This window comes from Schistocerca serialis, chromosome 1 (assembly GCF_023864345.2).
Source record: "Schistocerca serialis cubense isolate TAMUIC-IGC-003099 chromosome 1, iqSchSeri2.2, whole genome shotgun sequence".
Classification (NCBI taxonomy): Eukaryota; Metazoa; Arthropoda; class Insecta; order Orthoptera; family Acrididae; genus Schistocerca; species Schistocerca serialis.
In genome coordinates, this window is record NC_064638.1 from 78,009,741 (window position 1) to 78,035,657 (window position 25,917).

At 39.1% G+C, this 25,917-nt stretch overlaps 1 protein-coding gene across 3 annotated transcripts in view; it reads left to right on the forward strand.

The window, feature by feature from the left end:
* The window catches only part of LOC126462149 (zinc finger protein 808-like), a 158,067-nt gene that overhangs the window by 91,081 nt on the left and 41,069 nt on the right, over positions 1–25,917 (forward strand). For all 3 annotated transcript variants that reach the window (XR_007585953.1, XM_050096052.1, XM_050096053.1), the window contains one exon: positions 17,951–18,427. Coding sequence is in view for 2 of the 3 variants with exons in the window: in XM_050096052.1 (XP_049952009.1) it covers positions 17,951–18,427 (477 nt within the window). In the remaining variant the exon portion in view is untranslated. The remainder of the gene's footprint in view (positions 1–17,950; positions 18,428–25,917) is intronic.

The following is a 25,917-nucleotide window of genomic DNA, read 5'->3' on the forward strand; positions in this document are numbered from 1 at the left end:
CACTTTTCTTTGTTTAGTACCAATTGCCACTTTTCGCACCATACAGAAATTCTCTGTAGATCACTTTGTAATTAGAATTGATCGTCTGATGATTTTATTAGATGGTAAATTACAGCGTCATCTGCAAAAAATCTAAGGGGGCTGCACCTAGATCATTTATGTAAAACAGGAACAGCTGAAGGCCTGTGACACTACCTTGCAGGACACCAGATATCACTTCTGTTGTACTCGATAATTTACTATCTATCACTACGAACTGTGACCCCTCTGAGAGGAAATCACGCATCCAAACACACAACTGAGTCGATACTCCGTTTGCATGCAATTTGATTAATAGTCGCTTGTGAGGAACGGTATCAAGTCTTCTGGAAATCTAGGAATATGGAATCGATCTGAGAGCCCTTGACGACAGCACTCATTACACTTTGTGGGAGTAAAGAGCTAGCTGCGTTGCACAACAACATTATTTTCTAAATCTGTGTTGGTTATGTATCAATGTCATTTTCTTCAAGGTGATTCATAATGTGCCGTATATCTAGGTTTCTTCCCCAGTCACTTCATAGATGGTACGTATGATTGCTTGTACACACTTCTGTGCAAGCTGTTACTTTATTAATTTTATTTGCACAATCTCTACAGGTTAGTTACGTAAGGACTTGAAGAATATTCATAGTTTTGCCGTGAAAGAAATTTGTTAAAGTTTTCTAACCAGTATTTTGGCTAAACCATTTAACCTGTCGGACAACCATAACCAGTATCTTACTAATGTAATGTAGCCAGACATTTGATTTACTTACGTAGTCATTCCAATATATCTCTGTACACATTGCTACACCATAATATTTGTATGACATCCCAAACCTTGTTAGATATGCAGCAGACGCACATGTTTTTTAGAATACATCAGTGTGGTGTTGAATCAAAAGTCTAGAAGCTATCTGCTGCACTGATGGTATCATGTGGAAAAATCATGGGTTGAATTTCACATGACTGATGTTTTAAGAATGCATGCTTATTTCCATGGAGAAGGTTATTTTGTTCAAGGTAGGTCATACTATTCGAATAGGTCATACTATTCGTTCTGGGATCATTCTAGGATTCTGCTACAAATACATGTGTATGACATAGGACAGCAGATCTGTGGGTGAGTTCTACTTTCTTTTATGAAGCACATGCAACATGCTCCTTCCATTTACAGGTAACACATATTTGCTTGAAGGATTCTACAGTAAATTATAATCTGGAGTGGAGTTAAATCACAAATGCTTTATAGAATTTGACAGGGACTCCATTGAGCCAAGGGGCTCTGCAAAGCATCGGCAATTGTAGCTGTTTTTCAGCACCACTGGCATTGATTACAATGACACTCATGATAGCAGAGCTACAACTATTGAAAGGCGATAACATTCCATTGTTTTCTTTTGTGAAGGACATTTTGAAGACAGAAGCCAGCATTTCGCTTTTCTTCTATCTCAGTTCCTCTCTTGTTCTCAAGTGTTTGGGTACTAGGTTTTGTACCACTGAAAGTCTTCATTGTGACTGTATGCTCGATACATTCTGTTTATACCCATCATTGTGCAATCGTCCAGGTTTGATGCGGACTTGTGCCAAGATATAAAGATCTTCTAAGCACAGCCTCAGGCCATACCTTACTTATGAATTGAGATCCATTATCACTTAATATCTTTTTTGGAAGGCAGATGTTAAAATAGTCTATATCCATCTTGTTACTTATTTCATCATGCGCATTCCACATTTGGTAGAACCTCACATATTTGGAAAATAACTCAGTGACTACTTGCACTTGAATAGCTCCAGTTACGATGTCAGTAACAGTCCCAGTAGGTCTGCTACAAGTATTTCTTTGGGCTCATTTGGTATTATCAGGTACATGTGCCTCTTGTGTTGCGCAGTTGGAGTTTTTGTCTTTCATCATATTTTACAGTTGCATAGTTCGTTCCTCACTCTGAAAGCCATATTATTAAAAAAAAGTAGACTCGGCGTAGTATATCCAACCATTTCTATGCACCTAAATGTGCGTTATTGTAATTATTATACCAAATCAGTTCTGAGGTTTTCTGTTCTGGCACACACCTTCCAGTTGGTTGGTTGGTATGCTTGTCTGCCTATATGGCACACCTCCATGTACCACGTTATAAGATCCACTGATTGCTTTTAGCTTGTCCAGGTCCAGCATAATGTCTTAAAATTTGATTTCTTGTTGTCCAAACTCAGATTTGCTCGAATTTATGGTGACTCCAGCTTTGTCAAATCATCATAGTATTTCTACTATGAGAGTGCGCTAAAAAAAAAAAAAAAAAAAAAAAAAAGAGCCTTCAACTTTTGTCAATTTCTGTTCTCAATGTTCATTGAGATACTACATTCGTGCGTATTTCTTGGTCAACTTTCCCACTTTGCAGATGCAAGTTGCAAACCTGTGCTGCTAGAGGGCTCCAGATTGCAGCGTGTAACATTGCTTTGTGTAACGTTGCTATGTTGGTGCATAAGAATTTCTAACCACATAAAACATTTCTCCAATTGAAATTTATAGAAGAATGAAAGCTGTGATGATTGTATCAATATCAGTAAAATGTTATGTTGTTTGTGCTTCTAATGAAGGAAGCAGTGGTGCGGTAATGGAGCAGAGTGCATGACCGCGTGCGGCAGTCAACGAGACTCATTGGAATCAAGTTCATGAACTCATCAGAGAAAATCGTCAAATAAAATACACAGCTTTCAGGTTTCTTTACATGAAGCAGAAGAGACTGAATATCCATCAATAATTTGTTTTGTGTTTTGAGTGTGAGTGATGGGTTCCTTAATGACACGTTGACAGGTGATGAAAGCTGGGTCACGATTTTTGCCCTGAAAATAAGAGCATCAATGGAGGCCCACTAAAAAGGATCACCAACGCCAAAAAAGTTCAAGAACATGCCATCAGCAGACAGTTATGATCACAGTGTTCTAGTGCATTTGGAATTCGTGCCTAAAGGCACCACCATAAACTCTGCAAGCTACTGTGAGACCCTCTGAAAATAGAAAGCACAAATTTGAAGAGTTTGTCAATGTTTGAAGCACGCTCTCCTTCAGCATGACAATGCCAGACCACACTCGAGCACTTTGGCACTTGCAACAATCTGATGACGTCTTGGGTTCAGTGTCATTGATCGACCTCCATACAATCCTGACTTAGCTCCATCCGACTTTCATCTGTTTCCAAAAATTAGAGAACACCTTCAGCAACTTCACTTTCATGGTGGAGAAGCAGTGCAAGCAGAGGCGAGATTTTGGCTCCATTACAGAAGTCAGACATTGTGCAGTGAGGTTGTCAATAAACTGATCTCTTGTTCACAGTGATTTAAATTTGTCCCTCCCACGTCCCACTCACCACTGTGAGGCTGTTGATGTAGAGCATAATTCACCTAGCAAATCTTTGCCCAATACTTGGTCTAGTGTCCATATAAAGGCAGTGATAGACACATTTAGTTGAAAAGACAACGCTTGGTACTGATAACATCTGCTGCCACATAAATTGCGACCTATTGTCTGGATTCTCTATCCAATAAGACTTGTCAGGCTGAAGCTGCTAAATATCTTGAGTTTCTGTGACAGTTCATCAAATGCAGTTAGTTTCACTTTCAGACTTGAATATCTGATTGGCTTTTCGTGCACCTAACACGAGATATACATCAGTGTTTTGCTTATGGTAGAGGGTGCAGTTAAACAAAGAATGCTTTCTGTGGTCAGATCTTTATTTTGTAATGTGGCCCTTTGACCACTCTTGTTTTCTTAGAAAGAACATTTTCACACCTCCTTAAAATCACCTTCAATTGATCATTGTTTGGTCCAGATTTGTTTCTCTTATTGTCCCATCAGTTTCCTCTTGGATGTTTTGTACATTTTCCTTTATTGTAAAGATAATGATCTCCTCATTCTTCTTGTGTCAACTGATTTTCTTCCGTTGGCAGCCGACAAACACTTGAGCTCTCATTTAATAGTCTCACATTGACCTGCCTTTGAATTTTATTATCTGCTGTTCTTCTCCTGTCATGATTCTTATTTCTCCTTTTGCGAAAATAATTTCTCCTTTGTGCACTTCCATCTTGTCTGTACTGATAGTAAATGCCGTCATCAAATGTGGTACTACCACTGCTGCTACTTTATATCTCTTTTCGTTGATTAAGGCAACTAGTAACACCTGATACCTCTCTACTAACAGCTCCACTGCTCTCAAAACCACATACTGGCAAACTGGTTATGTCGACCCCTTTTTTTTCAGTAAGTTGTCATAAAATTTCTTTACTTCTAGAATCCCATAATATGTGTACATTTATGCCTGCCATTTTTATGTATATAATAGGTGACATGTGTTCTCATTCTGCTATTTCTCTTTCCTCTATTAATTCCTCTTGTTCATCTCTGTTTTGATGGCGACTATTTGTGCTTTTGATTCTGCAAATTCTGTTGTTGAGTTGACATCTTGCTTCTTTCTCCTGGCACCCATCTGTCTTCCACACACACATTTACCATCACTTCAAATGATGTTCCAGAGCCACTCAATGGCTCAGCATTAGAAGTGCTTGATTCTTCTAAAGCCCTCTCTTCTGATACTCCTGTATCATCATCTGTGGTATTTTCTTCTTCTTCTTCTTCTTCTTCTTCTTCTTCTGTCTCAGTCATAATCTCTTCATTGACTATCACATCTTCAACTGGCTGGACTATACTACCACCCATAAGGTTGTCATCTATTTTAGTCAGTGTATTGTCTTTTCTTTCATCACTGTATCTGTATTCTGGCTGATTTGTGCCATTATACTGTGCATATTACTGGCTAATTGTTGAATTTTATTCCTCTGATTATATTTCATTTCTGCAGTATGTCTTCCGGTATTTATAACTGGTAATGGCACAGATTACCTCTTAGTATTAGGTTCAGGTTGAGGCAAACTTATACCGATCTTTGTTTTCCTGGTTCCCGTTCCTTCCTCCACCAGTTGCCTCTTCTCTTGTTTGTGTGACTGAAAGCCTATGAAGTTGTGATTGTATCCACCGTGACCATGGAAATTTCCCTTTGTGTAGTCATCTCTTCCTCCTTCCCTATTCGTCATTCCACACTTCAAGCTGCTGATCGTTGTCATGCCACTAGGGCAATGACCATTCACCTCTGTATTCATGATTTCTGTTGTTTGGGTTTCTATTATTCCTATTACGGTTATGACCCTCCTGTCGCTCCCTTTCTTCTGTATGTTTCAAAATCAAGTTTGGTTGCTCTTCTTTCTCTGTCGTAAGACAGTATGATGAACATCCATACAGTGCTGGTACTCTGCTCATTATCCATTTTATCAAGGTTTTCTCTTCCAATGGCATATCCAAATATTTATGTAATTCTAGTGACTTTCCTAACATGCCAACTAGTGACCCATCTGTCTAGTTATTGCTTCTCGTAGTCTCCTTTCATCCCTGACCTAATCTTGCATTTCTTGTGACCAATATTTATGTGCGAAGGCTTTTTCAGACTCATTGTACACCATCCTGCTTAACTTTAGAGAATCTACCCAGTTAGTCTCTCCTTCTTCCATCCACCTCACTGTGAAATCTGCCTTTTAAGTGTCTACCCATTTCTCAAGTGTTCTTTCAAGCCGATGTAAGAATGTCACTGAGTGTAATCTTTCTCCAGGTTGAAATCTGTTGCAGTCCTTATCAAAAGCTTGTACTTCTTCCAAATGAGTTAATATTATGTTGTTTACTCCAATATTGTGGTTCCCCATTTCTTTTTGCAAAATATCTGTTGTGAAGTTACCCAAGTTCTTATTGTTAGTCGTCACAGTGCTAGTAATAATTGTTAATTCCACCTTGGCCGTGGCAATTTCCACCTCACTTCTTTCACTAATTTCGGTTACCTGTTTTGCTCTGTTCTTTGCGTTGTCTTGTACAGAGATTAGCTGTGTGCTGAGCTGGCTGTATTTCTCAGTGCAACCTGTTAAAACAACTTGCACATGCAGGGTTCTTAGTTTGTGCTTGCGACACCATTCCTCATATCTTGTGATCTTCTCATTCCAGTAAGTGATGAATTCTGCTTGCTGAGCTTTTACTTGTCTCATTTCAGCTGCATTTACTTTATCTTCTTATGAAGGTGTCCAATATTTTCATCCATCTTTTTCTTCATTCCAGCTGCGTTTTCATGTATCTTTTCTTCTATTCTTTGCAAGTAGGATGTGTTCTCCTCCATCTTTCCCATTATTGTTGCTAAAAGCTTTTGCGTATCTAAACACCCTTGGCTTCGCGTACTTGCCTTTGTAGTTACCTGATCTGTCTTATTTCCTTTAATTTGCAAGTCTTCCTGCCTCTGTTGTGAAATTAATATACTACTGTCTTTCACTCCCTCTGTCTCATCCACCAAATAAGACACTCTTGCACTACTTGTCGTTTCTGCAATTCCTGAATGTACAGCTACTTTCCTCATGGCCACTTATTCTTCATTTATTATTTTTCTTCATGACTTTTGCTACTTTTGCCTTGTTACATTGATTCTCACTTTCTGACGTAGTACATTATTCATATCCACAGTTTTGAAGTAAATTATTACAGTGGTTCCACCAAGTATATTAGGTTTGTACACAAGTTCATAGCATTTTTGTTTTGCATGTTGCTATTGCAGTGGCAATTGGTCTATTTATTGATTGTCATCTTTTGTTTGTAGTTCAGTGTTGCTATTCTAGTTTATATATTGTCATTTGAATTAGTGAGTGGGGCTGTGGACACTAGAGAAATTGGGACATTTTCAATATGTTCTTCTGTTTGAGTTCTATGGAGGGGTTACAGCAGCCACAGAAGCCAGCAAGATTTGCACTATGTATGGGGTAATGCAAATGGGCAGAGCAAAACAAGAAATTAGTTTCCTCATTTTGAGGAGGATCATTTTGACATTAGTGACTCTCTATGTTCAAGAAGGCCTTCGGGATTTGAAGAAGATAGTTTAAATGCCTTGCCCACAATGATGCACATCAGGGTACCAGAACAGATAAATGTGATGGGCTGTGATGATTCTCCCATCAAGCAACATTTGCATGCAATGAGGAGGGCTCAAAAATCAGGTGTACGGGTACCACATGCGATAAGCCAAAATCAGTGGGAGGCCATATGTGCATCTCTGCTTGCTTGTCGTTAATTGACTTATGAACAATAGTGACTATTTTTATCCTGTGTTGTTATTGGTGATGAGAAATAGTGTCTTTATGCTAACATCAAGAAAAGAAAGGAGTGGGTGAGCCCAAGCAAAGCAGCAGACCTGTATGCACCCTCAAAAGATAATGTTATGCATCTGGAGGAATAGCAAAGGTGTTATGTACTTTGAATGCTTGACAAGTCCTTCGCCTCAAAACTACGTGATTTATATAATTGCGGAATCTAAAAGTTACCACAGTGTTGGCAGATTGTTGCAAATAGTGAAAGAGAATGTATTATTGACGAATAATGTTTCTGTTGTGTTTATTAAACTTACAGGAAAAACGCTAAGAATTTATGTCCCAACTTAACAGCTAAGCAGTAGTTTTTTATATGGGGGTATAACTGAAGCAAGTCTCCCACCACACAGTCCAGTGGCCAACTACTATGATCACTGTCAGATCCCTTTAAATTAAATCGAGCAAGTTGGCGCAGTGGTTAGCACACTGGATTCTCATTCAGATTGTTCAATCCAGCATCTGGCCATCCTGATTTAGGTTTCCCATGATTTCCCTAAATCGCTCAAAGCAAATGCCGGGATGGTTCCTTTGAAAGGGCATGGCTGACTTCCTTCCCTGTCCTTCCCTAATCCGATGAGACCGATGACACCGCTGTCTGGTCTTCTCTCCCAAAACAACCCTACCCCTTAAAATTACAGCATTGAGAGCCTCCACTTTGTGTACTACACCACAACGCAGTTTCCAGATTTGATAATCGCAGAAAGAGATTGTACTGAACTATGCAAGGTAACAATAGGGACGCACCACAGACGAGCAGCGATTGTTACAGACATATTCAGGAGAAGTGTTGTATGTGTGAAACTTCAGAAACCATCATCAACTAGAATAAAAGACAAAGTATAGAGGTACGAGACATCATATAACAACACATCAATGATGGTAGCATTACTGGTGCAGTGGGTTGCATGTGGTATTTCTGTTGTAAGCATTGTTAAGTAGAAGTACATTTTGTGCTTGTGGCGGAAAAGGCAATAAACACATAATGTTCTGGATGCCAAGACTCACCAGTTAGTGCTTGCTTGTATCCACTCTCTGGTAGGGATATTGATCACAGTATCCTTACAGGCTTCACATATTGCCCTTCTGGGAGCTGAATGTGATTCAAGTTTATAGTTTCTGTGGTAGGCACTGTTTCTTAAAAATCTTTCCTGTTGTTATGTGTATACTAAGGACGATCTTCATCGTTTTGAATTATGTTGTAAGGTATATAATTTTTGAGTGCCTGATGGACTGTTAATTTAAACATGAGCCACAGTTCTGCTAATGGCCACCACTTGAATCAAATGTTGTAGATCCTGCCTAAGAAATTATATAACCTCATTCTTATTCATTTTACTGAACATGTAGACTTTCTGATAATTTCGTCATTTGTATGTTGGTTGTCTGGTGTTGATGCAACTGCACAGTGATGATTGGTTACAGACTCTATTTGAGCGTTCTTGCAGAGGTTAGGTCTGTTAGTTTTCAGTTGTCTTGTATTCCATTTTGCGAAGGATGCTGAACCAGTGCTCTATGCAATATTCATAGAAACACATGTGAAGGGAACACGTTTTCTGTGAAATTATTATCTGTTACTTTTACTGGTGAATCTGGCTACTAAAGGAAAGGTGTAACTACAAATTTTATCTCATATGTGATTGTTATTTGTGCCCAAACCATTTCATCTGCAGACTCAGTTTCTACCCCAGTTGACTTAAGACCCTTGTCTACTGCCAAAATACACCGTCACCAATCCTGAGAAATCTTATGTTTTTGGTAAAAACATTTGCTCTACGTTCTCACTACTATCAATTTCTGGTTTTAACCAACTCTTGAGGCAGAGTAGTGTGTGCACCTCATTGCTTTTAAATTGTCCTTCAACTTCGGTCACTTCCTTCCAATAACTTCTACAATATATCACTAACATTCTGATATCTTCATCTGTGTGGGAGTTTTATTGAGGTCGATGTATTTTGGAGCCTCTGTAACAACATTTATACTGACTGGATGGAGAATCACCTGTCCTAAAAATAAAATCTTGTATGTATTCCACGCACAGTAAACTACACTGGTAGACACCTGTGGTATGTTAATGCATTCCTAGTCTATTTATGCAACACTGTAACTCTGTAACTCTCAACCCTGTGGTACAAGTCTAGGAAGTGACAACATAGCTTATCACAGAATTCCATGACCTCTTCGGAAACAGTAAATACTACAGATTGCGAATTTCATTGAGACACTATAGTCAGTACCAGTTTTTTTCACTTTCTGTATTAATAGTTGCAGAGAAGACAGTAGAACCTCTGAACCCAGGCAACAGACATTAATTTCTCTGCTGTGGGTTATCTGCAGCTGGTTGCACCTTATACCTTCAATTGATGCGAGGACGACCTCTGTTATACTTTGTAGTTAAATCTCAAGTATAACTCTAGCCATAGCTTCACATTTAAAAGACCATGCCCAATTATAGATTGGACTGCGATTTTCACAACATGTGAGTAATCTGTTGCTCCAGAACTGGACTTAATGCACGTGAGAATCGCTACCTTTCCCTTGGCATACTGCCTCCTGTTCTCAATTTCTAGAATTACTTTGGAAAAAACTATAGCAAACATAACAGCTGCTGCTGTGAAGTAACACTTTAAATAATGACATAAATGGCCAGTTTACTAGGCCTGATATTATTCTAAGTGGCCAGTCTCCAAAGTATTATTGTTAGCCCCCCCCCCCTTCCCCAGCCGACACACACACTGAGTGTATATAGTTCTCCTTCCTATCTCTTGCCACCATTTTTCAAAGGAATACCATTGTTTATTGTATCTTTAAATTACCAATGCTCAATAGATCCGATCCTCCTGCATCTGCTTTGCCCTGACATGGGATGTCCAATCCTAAAAGTGTATCTGCTCTTGCTAATTTTCACTGTCACTTTCAAACAGCACTTAATATATGTGATGGTAAGAGGGAAGAGTGCTGTATATCAGGCTGTTCTCATAACAGCTTCCTCTGTATGGATTATCTAGGCCTGCCACTGACATGCTATCAACAGTCAACTGGATGAACATGTTGCAGTTCAGTCTTTCCGCTAGAGGAAACAACTAGTGTGAGAGGAGTCAGTGCACGCAGTTGTTTAATATAGAATAATACCCTGGACTTACGCAGTTGATGTGACGGAGTGACAGCCATGTAAGTCAAATTTGCATAAGTAGGGGTCGAATTTTGCATATAAATACATACAAATTATGTGTAATTGGGGCCGGAGAGTAAAGAAAACAGTATAATTAGAAGAAAATTAATTAATGTTCAACAATACAACAAATTGTATTACAGTACAGTATTATGCATTGTGACAATGTAAACCAAAGTTATTGTGTTGTTGTTTGTTGTTGTTGTTGTTGTTGTTATCAGCCCTGAGAATGGTTTGATGTAGCTCTCTATGCTACTCTATCCTGTGCAAGCTTCATCATCTCCCAGTACCTACTGCAACCTACGTCCTTCTGAATCTGTTTAGTGTATTTATCTCTTGGTCTCCCTCTACGATTTTTACCCTCCATGATGCTCTCCAATACTAAATTGGTGATCCCTTGATGCCTCTGAACATGTCCTACCAACCAGTTCCTTCTTCTAGTCAAGTTATTCCACAATCTCCTCTTCTCCCTAATTCCATTCAATACCTCTTCATTAGTTCTGTGATCTACCCGTCTAATCTTCGGCATTCTTCTGTAGCACCACATTTTGAAAGCTTCTATTCTCTTCTTGTCAAACTATTTGTCGTCCCTGTTTCACTGCCATAGAAATACTTTCAGAAACGACTTCCTGACACTTAAATATATACTCGATGTTAACAAATTTCTCTTCTTCAGAAACGCTTTCCTGGCCATTGCCAGTCTACATTTTATATCGTATTGTGACATAGGAGGCTTTAAATCTAACGTCATCTGACTGTTTTTTTTTTTTTTTTTTTTTTTTTTTTTCCTCTCTTCTCACCTGAAATTTCCTCATAGCATGCCAGTAAATTTTTTATTCCCCTCCCTTTATAGCAGAATTTGTTGGAGTCTGTTTTTTCCTGAAGTTTGTAACCCTTTTGCACTTGAAATGAGGAATTCTGTGAAGTTTGCAACTGTCATTTGATTTTCTGATTGAGATTGGTCTAAAGAATCAGGTTGTTCAATGTTTTGCTCTTGGTCATGCACTTCTGTAAGCTCATCAACTGTCAATTCCTGATTGCGTGAATCCAGTACTACTTGAACGTAATCACCATCTACCTCTAAATTTATTTGTCTGGCAAGATTGACCACTTCTTCAGTTACATGAATGGTTTTATCAGGATTTGGTGCTGATTCCCCCTGGGTTCTATTGATGAAAAAATGGACAGTTTTTCCAGGGAACATTTACTTTTTTTTTTTTTTTTTTTGTGAAGCTTTGTTCCTAGATTGTCCACTAATTCCCATAGTATCTAAAATATTGAATTGCTTCCAGAAATCTCTAAGAGAGAGCTCAGTGTTTTGTCCTATAGCTTAATGTGGATGCACAGATGATGGTCTCGTGTAGTATTTTAATGACTCCTTAGGCGATTGGTTGAAGCAAGCTGGTTGTATTCGGTGGCAAAAATTTAACTTTCACACATGGATTGAAATTAGAGTAATGGGTGGACGGCCTGGTGCGTTGTCGATAAATAGCATCCCTTTAAATGGGATTTGCTTTAGTTGGCAATAACATTTGACTTAAAGTATGAAGTGATGATCAGACCAGTCCTCAAAAGGGAAGCTGTTACCCAGACTTCAGCATTTGACTTCCAAATCATGGCAATCCAGCTTTAGATCTATTTTTTAAAACTCTTGGGAGTTTCTGAGTGATAAACTAAGAGAGGTTTTAATTTCCTGTCACCATCTGCATTCAAGGCAACAATCACTGTCGATTGATTTTTGGTGTCTTTAAAACATGGGTAGGTTTTCTCTTGTGCATGATAAGTTATTTTAGACATCTTCTTCCGGAAAAGACCGATCTCGTCTACGTTGAATATCATTTAGCTGTTATAGCTACACTCTTTTATAAGTGCCTTGAGTTTCTCTGGATAGATCAATGCAGTGTCTATATCAACAGATGCCTCTTCTCCACTTTCTACCCTTACTGTGTCAATTATAACAACTTTTGAACAGCTTAAACCAACTGTTACTAGCTTTAAACATTTCATCTTGGCCACCTCCCATACTACTACTTTCAATCTCCAAAAATCAGCTTAACTTAAAAGCACACTGTATCCTGATGTACAGGACAGTTTTTTCACTCTTACTTGATTATCACACCATAATTGTAAAATTACTTCCGTCTGAGCAATAATGCCGTGATATTTACAAGTGGTACTTGAATTCAAAAATTGAGTATTTTTCTCAGCTTTGAGGGCTTTTCTCTTTACCTTTTGTAATTGTTCTGACTGCTGATTCTAGTACATTAAACTTAATTTTTGCATCATAGCCTTTGATAATATTAAGTTTCTGTTCCAAAGATAATGGTTTTCTTTTCTTGCTTGAAGCAAATGACTCAGTTCTGCTTTGTTTGTATGATGTAGTCGTTTGGGACATCTCCAGGTCAGCAGATTATATATTTAGCTTTTCCTGTGTTACCTTAGTAGTATATAGGATGTTAAAAAAGTGTCAGATACTTTGAGAGGTGGTAGTACTCATCGAAACAAGAAAAAAAGTCCAATAAACATAGTGCGTACATTCTGAAATAAACATGTGTTTATAGGAAGGGTTGCGCGATGCCTAGTTGTGGATATTATCACGGGCATTCCATTGGCACTCCGTCAAATGTGTTGGCAGGGTATTACGTCGTCATACTCACAGTACTCTACCTACCATTAGAGGGTCTGTAGTCAGCTGTGTGATTAGAGTTGTATTGTAAGCTGTGCTAGTTTTTGTCATATTGCTGTGCCTTATTGTACAGTACTGTCAACCCTGGGTATGTATTGTGTTTTTTACCTCCTTCCAAATGCTGAGTAACTTATGTGTTATTGCGCTGCCTGTGTGTACAAATCGTGTAGTACATTTACATTTTCTCTCTTCCAACACTTGTTAGCAGTGGAAGCCCACTACTTGACAAGTGAAATGATGGATATAATATTGTGCTTTGGTTTTGCAAATGGATGTAGCCTGTGAGCCTGTGCCCTCTATGCTGAAAAATTTCCGCAGCGCAGAGTGCCCTCTGATAAGCTGTTCGGCAGACTGTTCCAACACGTGTCCTTGCCCCTCAGAAGATTGACAGTGGAAGGCCCCACACAGTCCACACACCTGGCATGCAGGAATGTGTGCTATGTTTGGTGGAAGAAACCCCAGGGACCAATGTGCAAAAATTAGCAGCACCAGCAGCAGGAGGTGTGCCTCACTCTCTTGTCGGAAGGGAGGGGGGGACGTCGTGAACAATTGCTGTACTCATATCATCTACAGCTCATTCAGACCCTCAGGCCACAGGATCATCATGGCAGATGATGGTTCTGTCAATGGCTGTTGCAGACATGTGCCGCAGATCCACTGTTTACATTTTATTTTCAGTTGAGTCAGGATTCACAAGAGATGGTTTTGTGAATTTCCATGACCAGCAGGTATGGGCAGCCCCAAGTACTTCAGGAAAGAGGACTCCTCAACACCGATTCTCAATCATTGTATTTATGGGCAGGTGCATTTGGCGATATATTAATAGGGCCATACATCTGAGATCTGGAGGCAGCCTTGCCTGTGGCTCTAGAGCATGCAAGGTGCAGTCATTGGCAGGTTGTGGCTCACATTGGGACACATGATGCATGTCGCATGGGCTCTGAGACCATCCTCAGTTCATACAGGCAGCTGGCAAAGATGGTGAAAGCTACTGGCCTCACCTGTGGGGTGCAAACAGAGCTTGCAATTTGCAGCATTGTTCCCAGAATTGATGGGGGTCGTCTGGTTTGGATTTGAATGGAGGGTTTCAACCAAAGGCTTTGTCAACTTTGTGAAGGTCTTGGCTGCAAGTTTCTAGATCTGTTTATTGGCACATGGTATATTTGTAGGCTAGGTGGTCGATTGAGGTACACTCTGGTGAACACTCAACAGTTTATGTGCATATAGATACATGAGACTGTGTTCAGAGTAAAGACATGTTGACTGTCAAAATTTTATGAATAAATAGTCGAAGTATTCATGACAAAGTTCCTGAATTTACTGTTCTCAAAGAAATTTCTCACACTCAAATTAATTTCGGGAACGAGAACTGGCTGAAAGCCAACATAGGAAGCTCCAACGTATTTAACGAGTTGTGGAACATTTATCTGAAGGCTCGTCGTTCAACCATTGCACAGAGTCCTGTGTGGACACTGTAGTAATAAGGATCCCTGGTAAAGAGAAACAACTGAAAGAGTTGGAAACAAATAAGCCACCATGTCCAGATGGAATCCCAACCTGGTTTTACAAATAGTACTCTGGCTTTGGCTCTTTACTTAACTAGCATTTATTGCTAATCACTCTTGCATCACAAAGTCCCAAGCAACTGAAAAAAAGCGCAAGTAACTCCTGTATATAAGAAGGGTAAAGGAAAGGACCTGCAGAATTACGCATCAATATCCTGAACATCAGTTTGCTGTAGAATTTTAAGGACCTATTCTGAGTTTAAAGGTAATAAATTTCCTAGAGACTGAAAAGCTTATGTTCCTGCATATGGTCACTTGTATAGTATGTATCTAGATGTAGATGCAGAACCTATCAAACAAGCTCCATGGATGAAATAATTCCACATGAATAACGTCCGAACCTGTTATAAGCTTAACACTGTATGGACGGAGTAGGCAAATAGATTTGCACAGCACTCAGACAGACAGAACGTGGAACTTCAGATTTGCATAAAACCGGGTAGTATAAGTCAGGATATTACGGTATTTCAGGTACCTTTGTCAGAATAGTTTACCCAACATGCTTAATTGTAACAGCTTTGTTCCAACTTCAAGTAGTTTTCAAATGTGCACAAGTTAAACGAACTCATTCTGAGCCTGTAAATAGTATTCACATTGGGGTTCCATTCTATCTAATATATACGAATGTGTATCTCAAAGTTATTCTAAATAAGGAGAGTCATGCAGGAACACTGGGAAATAATATGGAATGACAACAGCAAACAAAAATATAATTCAAGTCTCAGAGTGTCATAATATGTACCAGAAAAAAAAAAGTATTTTAATGTGACTTGTCAGATTTAGTTTATGTACTTCGGCTTTACGGAACATCCAGATTATTCGGTGCTGACATCTCCCATGTGCAGAGTACATGATCTAAGGGGTCAGCTAATGTTACAGAGAAATTGTGTGAGAAGTCATTTCATAAATTGTTTCATCTTAGTCCATAAATTATCTTGAGTTTACACCTTTGAAATTCAGTTGGACAAATACTCTGAAAACAAGGTCGTCACATTTTTGTTAAGTTGATACCAAGCAGACTAGCTTAATTTAAATCATACCTAGTGGATCTTATGCCCTTGTACCTTACATGTTCAACCATAAAATCATTGGTATTCATGATGAACTGTAACATGTGGAACTGGTTGTTATCCTGGGCCAGACTACCTGAGGCTCTACATGTAGATCAGTTCAGGTCTTGTATATGGAACATTGACTTTTCAGTAACAAAATGACATTCTTCTAGTATCAATCATATTAAATTGTTGTTGAGCGATCTGACAAATATTTCATTATAGGTGGACTGAATTGTCAGTCTTGCTGTGTTTTGTTTTGTTGTTGATCATTCATGTTATCTGATTTTCTTTTATTTGTTCATTTCAGCAGTTGCTTACACGGTGCCAGTATGATTAATAATCTATTTGTACTGCAGCTAGTAATACCAAGGCCACACACTAAAGGACTTGGCCAATATTATTCCTGAAGTATCAATAAACTAAAAAGACATGATGATTTGGTACATTTACATTGCTTGAATCTTATTAAATTAGTCACACTTATAATACTGATGTAGCTGCAGCCTTGAAAATGTTTTTAGAATTGTCTATACTGTTCAGTTCCACGTTATATAATAATGCACACCTGATTAGACACCACATTCTTGTTGTTCGCACTAGCCACAACAGTGGATAGTCCATGCCCTAGAATTTTTTTTAGGGCAGTTTATGAACATCCTGTGTATTCACCCCCATCCCCAACCCCTTCCCCACCTACCACGTGCACATTTTCTGCTCAAAATGCAGTTAAAATATTAAGAAAGATTGTCAGAGAGCCATTTAAGTGCCTGGGAACCAAGAGATTGCGGGATCGAATCCCAATTGGACCAAGGATTTTTCAGTCTGCATTTTAACTTAGCCTTCAAGTCTCTACAATGTGGGAGAGTTGCCAGAAACGGCACAAGCCTTGGAGTCAAAGCTAAACTGTAAGTCCCCTTTTCCTGGTTGGATGCTTGGTGTAAGTTAGGGGCACACCACATGTCAGCCAATTGAAAGACTTGCAGCAGGCCATTGAGCCACACGAAGCAGTTGTAGTAGTAGTAGTAGTAGTAGTAGTAGTTGTTGTTGTTGTCCCCTTGAACCTGTACAAGACTCTTCTCAAATCAGCGCAAATCCTTGGGGTCCTGGTTGATACTTGCAGTTGCACCCTTTTTCATCATTTTTCAGGATTTACTGTAAAACATTTTAATATATATATATATCCTTACTTCCAAGAGAACTCCAGTTTATGTTTCCTGAAATAACTTTCCTTCAGTTCAGTTTGTGTATATTGTGATCTTGAAGCACTGGGTTTCGACTGAGCCCACATTTAGTTTAAGCTGTGTTTCCTGGATTCTTCTGGAAAACTTCAAAAATATGTTTTCTGTAGCATATCAGTCACCTGTTACTGCCCTACATTCACTGGGTACTATTGTGAAAATGTGCCCACTTGCAAAGCTTATATGATTAATGCTCTGACAATCTTGGCTTTATTCACTTTCCCACTTTTGTTGGACAGGCATAACTTTGAAAATATCTTTTTATCTCTGAGTCCATGTTCACACAAGAGCCCTTTCTATCAGAAGACCCAGTTAAATCCCGAGAGTGTATTGAATATGTTGGTGTGTGCAGTGGGTGTTGTCCTCAGCCACTCCCTGAGTATGATATTATTTTATTTATTTCAAAGAAAAGAGGACATTGTGTTGTTTGGTTTGTTTCCAGACTGTCTTAGTTACTTTTGTGGCTTAACTTGTACAAAATCTCAAATCCTGGCTGTTATATTTTTGCTTCTGTGCTATGGTTGTAGAAATCCATATTATAACGGGGTTTCATTTCTGTAGATTAAATGTAATTTTTCCAGTTGGTTCTGCATCCCACATAGAATCTAATGTGGGTTGCAGGGAACCATGATTATTACAGAGTGAAATTTTTCACTGTGTTTCAGCTGATCATGGCCTTAAGTGGAAGGAATTTTTAGTACAGTTAATTTTCAATGTCTTTTTTGTCATTAATGCAATTGGGGTCTCTTCAATTTACCAGTAGCACTTGGGTATTAAAACTGTATTAACTACCTATGTTAATGCTGAGTACGTGAAATTTTGTAACATGAAGATGCGACAACCGCCCACCCCTCTCCCAATCCCCTGACTCCCATAAGTTTAAGAAATGATGAAGTGTTTCAGTCATTTGTTCTACTGTTGTAGCTACTTGGAAAATTGTAACTTGTAATTGAATGTTTTGTATTTCTTTTAACTCTTATTGATGTTTTTCAGCCGCCTCTATCCATGTGACTACTGCAACAAATCCTACAGCAATGCAGGCTCATTGTCCAAACATAGACGAACGAACTGTCCCCGTCTACATGTCAGTAATGTTGAACAGACAGACATGGAACCAGAAACATTGGACCAAGAAGATGAAGATGAGGACATAAAGCCTGTGTTACAACCTCTTGTAGTGCTTCAAGAAGATGGGGATGATGGGACGCCTGTTGCAACCAGCAATGGCCCAGTTACCATTCCAACTGCAACTACTAGTTTTGAGAGACATCCATGTGCTCTGTGCCCAAAAGTATTCCGTACACCCAAAGCACTTGTAGTGCATCGTGGCTGGCACGCTCGGTCGCCTAGGCCGTCTCCGCCTCAGCTGCCTTTTGCTGACAGCTCATCTCGCCCAAAGGATGACGGAGATGGACGCTCCTACACATTAATGGATGCCAGTGAAACAATGGATGAAAACAGACTCTACAGGTGATGAAATGCAACTTTGTAGAAATATTTCGGCAAATCATGTAGAAATAATTGTTTTTGAGACAGCCACAGAACAGATAAGACATCAGATAAATTTGCATCCAGAATAAATATGTAGTTTCCAGTAAACACTATGACCAACACAAATCTTTATTCGCAGTGGTAATTGTTAACAGTGTGTTATTGTATGTAATTTCATAAGACTACACAATGGCAGGACACATAAGGGGTGAAATTATGTTGCTGCTGCTGCTGCTGCTGCTGCCGCCGCCGCCGCCGCCTTCAGTTCAAAGACTAATTTGATGCGGCTCTCCATGGTTGCCTATCCTGTGCAAGCATCTTCATCTCTGTGTAATTACTAGAGATGACATCCATTTGAAACTGCTTGCTACTTGGATTCACTCTACACTCTTCACCCCCCCCCCCCCCCCCACACAAACACACACACACATGCTTGCCTAATTTAATTTGATTGGATTCCATTACCTTTGTTTTACATTGCAAGTCTGCTGTCTCTGGCAGAATTAGTTGCATCGACATCCTCAAAGTTTTTATTTCTTCTTGCCGAACTTTAATCCCCTTCCCAAATTTCTTTTTGGGTATTTTACTGCTTGCCCAATGAACTGATATAATAGTTTGCCCCCTGTATTAAATACCTGCTATCTTCAGAATTTGAAACAGTGTATTCCAGCCATCATTATCAAAGGCATTGTATAAATCTGCAAAGATAGGTTTGCCTTTCTTGAACCTATCTTCTAAGGTAAGTCACAGGTTCAGCACTGCCTCACATGTTCCTACATTTCTCTGTAATCCAAATTGATCTTAATCATGTTCCACTTCAACCAATTTTTCCATTCTTCAGTAAATAATTCTTGTCAGTATTTTGCAGCCATTACTCATAAAACTGATAGTTCAGCACGTGCCTTCTTGGGAATCTGAATTATTGCCATATTCACCCAATTATAAGACTAGAGTTTTTTCCATATTCATCATTCGAAAAATACAGGGTCATCTTGTATTTTCATATTAAACTACTTCTGCTGACTGTAATATTATTATTTTGTTTAATAGATTATGTGGGGGTCATAACACTTTGGCAACTGAGGTCACATGCCGATTTATTTTGGAGAATTCTGAAGGGCAGGATGAGCAGACGATATTTGCATTCAAAGAGGCTCAAGATTTCCTGAAATGCTGAAGCGTTCGATACAGTATCAACATTGCTTGAACAATCATGAAATTTGACTTAGGTGGCACTTGTACTGGGGTATACGAGAAACTGTAAACAAGCCACTACAACAGTCCATTGCGCTTCTTAAAATTTCACAGTTTCATGAAACACAGGAGGAAATACACTAAGTCTATCATCTTGAAAACTGTTGTATTTGAAAAGGTTTGCAGTAATAGTTCTCATACACGTGTGAATACTGTGTACAAACATTAATGCAGCTTTTTAAGTAAAACAACATTCAAAAGCGGAAATATTGCCCTTCAAAAAGCATTACTTGATTCTGGACTGTGAACAGTATTTTATGTGATTATGGAAGACTGTAATGATTTACGAAGTGGGTTGCAAATGAGAAATTTGATTGTTCACTGTTCATGTGTTAGAACAATCAGCTTTAGAACATGATGGTGACATTCAGATGAATGTAGAAAGAAAATTAATCCATTCTAACAAACAAAGTAAATTCTATTAAACTGACTGTAATTGTTATTGTGAGAATAAATTACAGCAGCAATACCTGTCGTAGAGGTAGTACCAGGGAACATCAGTAAATTGTGGTATGAGTGAAAGTTAAAGAATTGGACTGAATCATGATTTGCAATCTTTTATTTATGTACAGTGATAAACCCAAACATTATGACGACTGCACACTGCAACGTTGGATGCTGCCTGGTGATGTTGCGGGCACGTGACACGGTAACAGAAGTGTGTAGAGATAAGCAACTTTGATGATGTTTGTTATTGTGCAGAGCAAATAACTCGAATATGGTGAGGTTGTTTGAATGTTCATGACCTGCTTTCGTGAGCATCTACGGAAAGAGGTAGGATGGTGAAACTACCACTAGGTGCTAAATGGTTGGACATCCACATCTCTTCACAGAATGTCGGGTTAGGAGGCTTGTCTGCTCTGTAAAGTAGGATAGATGGTAATCTGTGGCATCTCTATCGAAAGAGCACATTGCTGGTGCACACATAAGTGTTTCAGAGTGCACAGTTCATTGTACATTGCTGAACATGGAGCTTCGCAACAGAGCACCCCTACATGTTCACATGTTCACCTCTTTGGGTGAATTACATTTTTGCTACTCTAGGGCAATGGTCTTCTCCACAAATGCTGTCATTGAGGGAATGGCAGCTCGAAGCATGCAGGCGCCACAGCACAGGCTGGTGGGAGCAGTGTTATGCTAAGGAGACATTCTCCTGTGCTTGCATGGGACTTGTGGTAGTAATCGTAGGCACACTGGCAGCTGCGAACCACCTGCATCTCTTCATGCCTGATGTCTTCTCCCAGTAGTTATGTCATCTATCGGCAATATAATTGTCCATGTTTCAAAGCCAGAACTGAGCTACAGTGGTCTGAACAGCATTATAGTGAACTCACATTGATGTGTAGGTGACCAGATTTGCCTGATGTAAATCCTATGGATCCTATCTGGGTAGCTATCAGGCACCATCACCACATACACAAAATAGTGGTCTGTTATTTATGCGAATTACATGACTTGGGCATAGGCATCCAATGCCACTTACCTCCACAAAACTACCTACATACTGTTGGATCCCTGATATGCAGAATCAGTGATGTATTTCGTTCCAAAGATGGACAAACAAGCTACTAAGTAGATGGTAATAATGTTTTGGTTCAGCAGTGTATTAGATGCTGTTGTTAAATACGACTTGTACCCTAGAAGATATTGCAGTCTGTCTTTCACAGTTGCTCAGGCATAGCATAAGGAAAGGTTGGAGAGGGAACAGTGATACCAGCTCAGTTGAGAACTAAATGAATGTGGGGAAGAGAGTATTGTGTGGGCATCAAATTGTGTGGGCATCAAATTACATCATGTTGCCAACCATGGCAATCTACTCAACAACAGTATTCATTTCTGCAAGGGACAGGAAAAATTTAGAAAGAGGCCAGTGGTGAGCTTAGGTGTTTCATGCTGCAGTGTTGTCAATGTTCATTGTGATGCATGACAAGAACGAAAGAGGTCAATGAGAGAGCAGCAGACAGACAATATCTTTTGAAGCAAAAGACATTGTAACATTCTCACATTAATAGAAGAGAAATCCGATATGTATTCAGATAAAAACAGCTGTGTTCCAATGTTGTACAGTAACCACAGCCTCGGAAATTACAACATATTCAAAACAGAAGAAGCAGTCAAATATTTGTGACAGCAAAAATATAAAATTCACAGCTGTACTATTAGGGTGATGATTAAAAATAGTGATACCATAGACAACAGGGATAGTAAGCAAAAAATGTAGAAAAGAAAACAGTTTGCAAATTAATGTAAACCATTTCTTTTCATTTATTTAATTTTTCCTTGTGTTATCAAAATTTATTGTACAATAGGTACAATGTTAACCTTTTAGGCAGATACTTTGTCAGTGTAACATTCTGTAATTTCGATTAGTTAAAAATATGTTAAAAATGAACTTTCCTCAAGATGCCTCTTGAAAGAAAAGGGGGGCATCTCATCAGTGTAGTCTTATTCTCAAGTAAATACAGCATGTACTTCTTGTAGTGTGGGGATGTTTCACCAGTCTTATAAATTTTGCACACCAGGTGGAATAGTTTTGTTATGGCTGTGGCTCCCTCAAAAATCTCAATTTTGAGGGAATGCTGTGTACTTCCGAGGCCATGTTAGAGCACAGCTCTCTCACAGAGGTCTGTCAAATTCTTCTCATAGTACCACGTCTCCCTTGTCATCCTCTTCCCTTCTTACAATATTGCTTCAAATTCATTTCCCTTGTATTGTTTATCTGTTCGTTTCTTTGTATTTTCAGCTTTCCCTTCTTTGCTTTGTACTGGCTTGCCGCACACTGGACTCGCATTCGGGAGGACGACGGTTCAATCCCGTCTCCGGCCATCCTGATTTAGGTTTTCCGTGATTTCCCTAAATCGTTTCAGGCAAATGCCGGGATGGTTCCTTTGAAAGGGCACGGCCGATTTCCTTCCCAATCCTTCCCTAACCCGAGCTTGCGCTCTGTCTCTAATGACCTCGTTGTCGACTGGACGTTAAACACTAACCACCACCACCACCACCACCACTGGCTTGCCATCTGAGCTCTTGATAGTCATACAACTGCTTCCCTTTCCTTGTAGGCCTCATCTATCTGTATCCTAGCCATGTGTGCTTCTACAGCCTTGCTTTTGTCCTCTAGCTACTTCTACATAGCAGTTTTTCACTTTTTGTTAATTTCATTTTTTAGGCACCTATATTTCCTAGCACAGACGTTTATTTCATCTTATACAGATAATCTGGAAAACGCAGAACATTCCAACAGAGTGGAGAGAATCATTAATAGTCCCTAACCATAAAAAAGGAGACAGGGAAGATCTCGGAAACTATAGAGGAATATCATTAGTAAATAAAAGTTATAAGATCTTATCTTGTTTATTGCTATACCACTTAAAACCATATGCAGAAAATATAATTGCGCATTACCAAAATGGCTTCCGCAAAAACAGATACACCACTGACAACATATTTGCAATCAAATCAATAAATGAAAAAGTTTGGGAATATAAAAAAATAAAATACATTACCTGTTCATCGATTTCATGAAAGCTTATGACTCCATCCATAGACAAAGCTTGTGGAATGTAATGACTGAATTTGGTTTCCCAGTTAAACTGATAAATCTCTGCAAAGTAAGCTTGGATGAAAATACAAGCAGGGTTTTACTAAATGGGTGACCATTTTAAAAATAAAACTGGGTTAAGACAAGAAGATGCTTTGCCCCCCCCCCCCTCCTTCTTTTCAATATAGCTTTAGAAAGAGTTGTGAGGAAACTCAAAGTGGTACCTGCTGGGATCCTTCAAGAAAGCAAAATTAACGAGTTAGCATACGCAGATGACATAGTGTGCATTGGATACAGTGAAATAGAGATTAGGCAGTTATTTGTGGAGCTTGCAACAGAAGCATCAAGACTTGGCCTGAAAGTAAATGACAAGAAAACGAAAAACATGATGAGATTTTCACTCTGCAGCGGAGTGTGCACAGATATGAAACTTCCTGGCAAATTAAAACTGTGTGCCGGACCGAGACTCGAACTCGGGACCTTTGCCTTACACTTCTTTCAGGAGTGCTAGTCCTGCAAGATTCACAGGAGAGCTTCTGTAAAGTTTGGAAGGTAGAAGACAAGGTACTGGCGGAAGTAAAGCTGTGAGGACGGGGCGTGAATCGTGCTTGGGTAGCTCAGATGGTAGAGCATTTGCCTGCGAAAGGCAGAGGTCCCGAGTTTGAGTCTCGGTCCGGCACACATTTTTAATCTGCCAGGAAGTTTCGAAATACGTGATAGTTCAAAGCTGTAGAGATCAATGGGATAACCAATCACATCTAATAGTTGGTGAACACACATTTGAGCATACTGAACAGTTCAAATTCCTGGGATCAGTGATAGATGAACAAAATCAGAGTCAGGTAAAAATAAAAGCAAGACTGTAAAATGCTAACTGAGCCTGTTATGCAATACAAAATCTGTTATGGTCCAAACTGCTGACTAGGAAAACTAAAATAAAGTTCTGTAATACAATCATCAGACCAGTTCTAATCTATGGGACAGAAACATGGAGCCTAATGAAAACAGGCCACCACCATTTACAAGTGTTTGAGAATAAAGTTTATAGAAAAATCTTTGGTCCATATTATGACAATGAATCACGATGCTGGAAGAGAAGACGCAACATGGAAATCCACGAGCTATCGCAACAACCAATGATAGTAAACATAATAAATGCTAGAAGACTGCAATGGGCTGGACATCTGATGAGAATGAAAGAAGACTAAATTGTGTTGAGAATATTCAGGAAGAAGCCATATGGCAAAAGATCAAGGGGGAGACCCAAGGAGTACCTGGAGCAATGAAATTGATTGCATATGCGAAAGATTGGGAATAAATAACTGTCAAGAGGCAGCACAAGACAGGAACATCTGGAGGAATCATATGAGATCAGCACGGGAGCTTTGAGTCCCTTAGAAACCTACTACCTACCTATCTATTTCCTTTCAACTGCTTCCTTTGCTGTATCTATATGTTTTCTTTTTATGTCAGTTAAATTCAGTATCTGTTATGTTTTCCAAGGACTTCTTCTAGGCCTTATCTTTTTACCTATTTATCATCTGTTGGCTTCAGTATTTCATCTCTCAGAGCTGTCCATTTGTCTTTTGTTATTTTCCTTTCCTCTGTTTCACTCAGTCGCTGCCTAAAGCTCTCCTTGAAACTCTCAACAATCTCTGGTTCTTTCAATTTATTCAAGTCCCCATCTTCTTAATTTAATATCTCTATATATTTTCCTCAGTTATAATCTGCAGTTCATAACCAATAAATTATGGTCAAAGTCCACATCTGTTGATAGAAGTGTCTTATAGTTTAAAATCTGGTTCTGTAAGCTCTGTCTTGCTACTATATATTCTACCTGAAACTTTCCTGCCTCAAAGTTTCTTCCTGTAAACGATATCTTTACTGATTCTTAAACCAATTGTTAGTAATGATTAAATTCTGTTCTGTGCATAATTCTACCAGATAACTTCCTCTTTCATGCCTTTCCCCACAGCTCATGTTGTGCTATTTTTTCTTCTCTTTCTTTTCCTGTCAAATTCCAGTCTGCCATCACAGTAAAATTTTCATCTCCATTAACCATGTGATTAATTCCTTTTATCTCATTACACATTCTTCATCTCTTAGTCATCTGCAAAGCTGTTGGGCACATAATCTGTTACTATTGTCATGTGTGTTGGTTTCGTGTCGATCTGGGCTACAATAATGCATTCGCTATGCTGTTCATGGTAGCTTACCCAAATTCATGTTTTCTTATTCATTATTAGACCTATCCCTGCATTACTCTTACTTGATTTTGTATTTACACTCATGAGCAAAAACATTATGACCACTTGCTTGCTTGTTGGTCTGTCATTGGAAAGAAATACATCACTGATTCCACTTATCTGACAGTTTGTTGGCAAGTTTGTGGAGGTATGTGGCATTAGATTAGATGTCTATGTACAGGTCATGTAATTTATGTAAATAACGGGCCTCTGATTTGCGTGCATGGTGATAGCGCCCAATAGTGATCCAGATGGGTTCCATAGGATTTACATCAGATAGAAAGATGACATCGCCATTGGGGAAGACGTCAAGCGTAAAGGAATGCAGGTGGTTTGCAGCTGTCAGCGTGACTTCCATTAGTGCCACAGGTCCCATGCAAGTGCAGGAGAATGTCTCCCATAGCTTAATACTGCTCTCACGAGCCTGT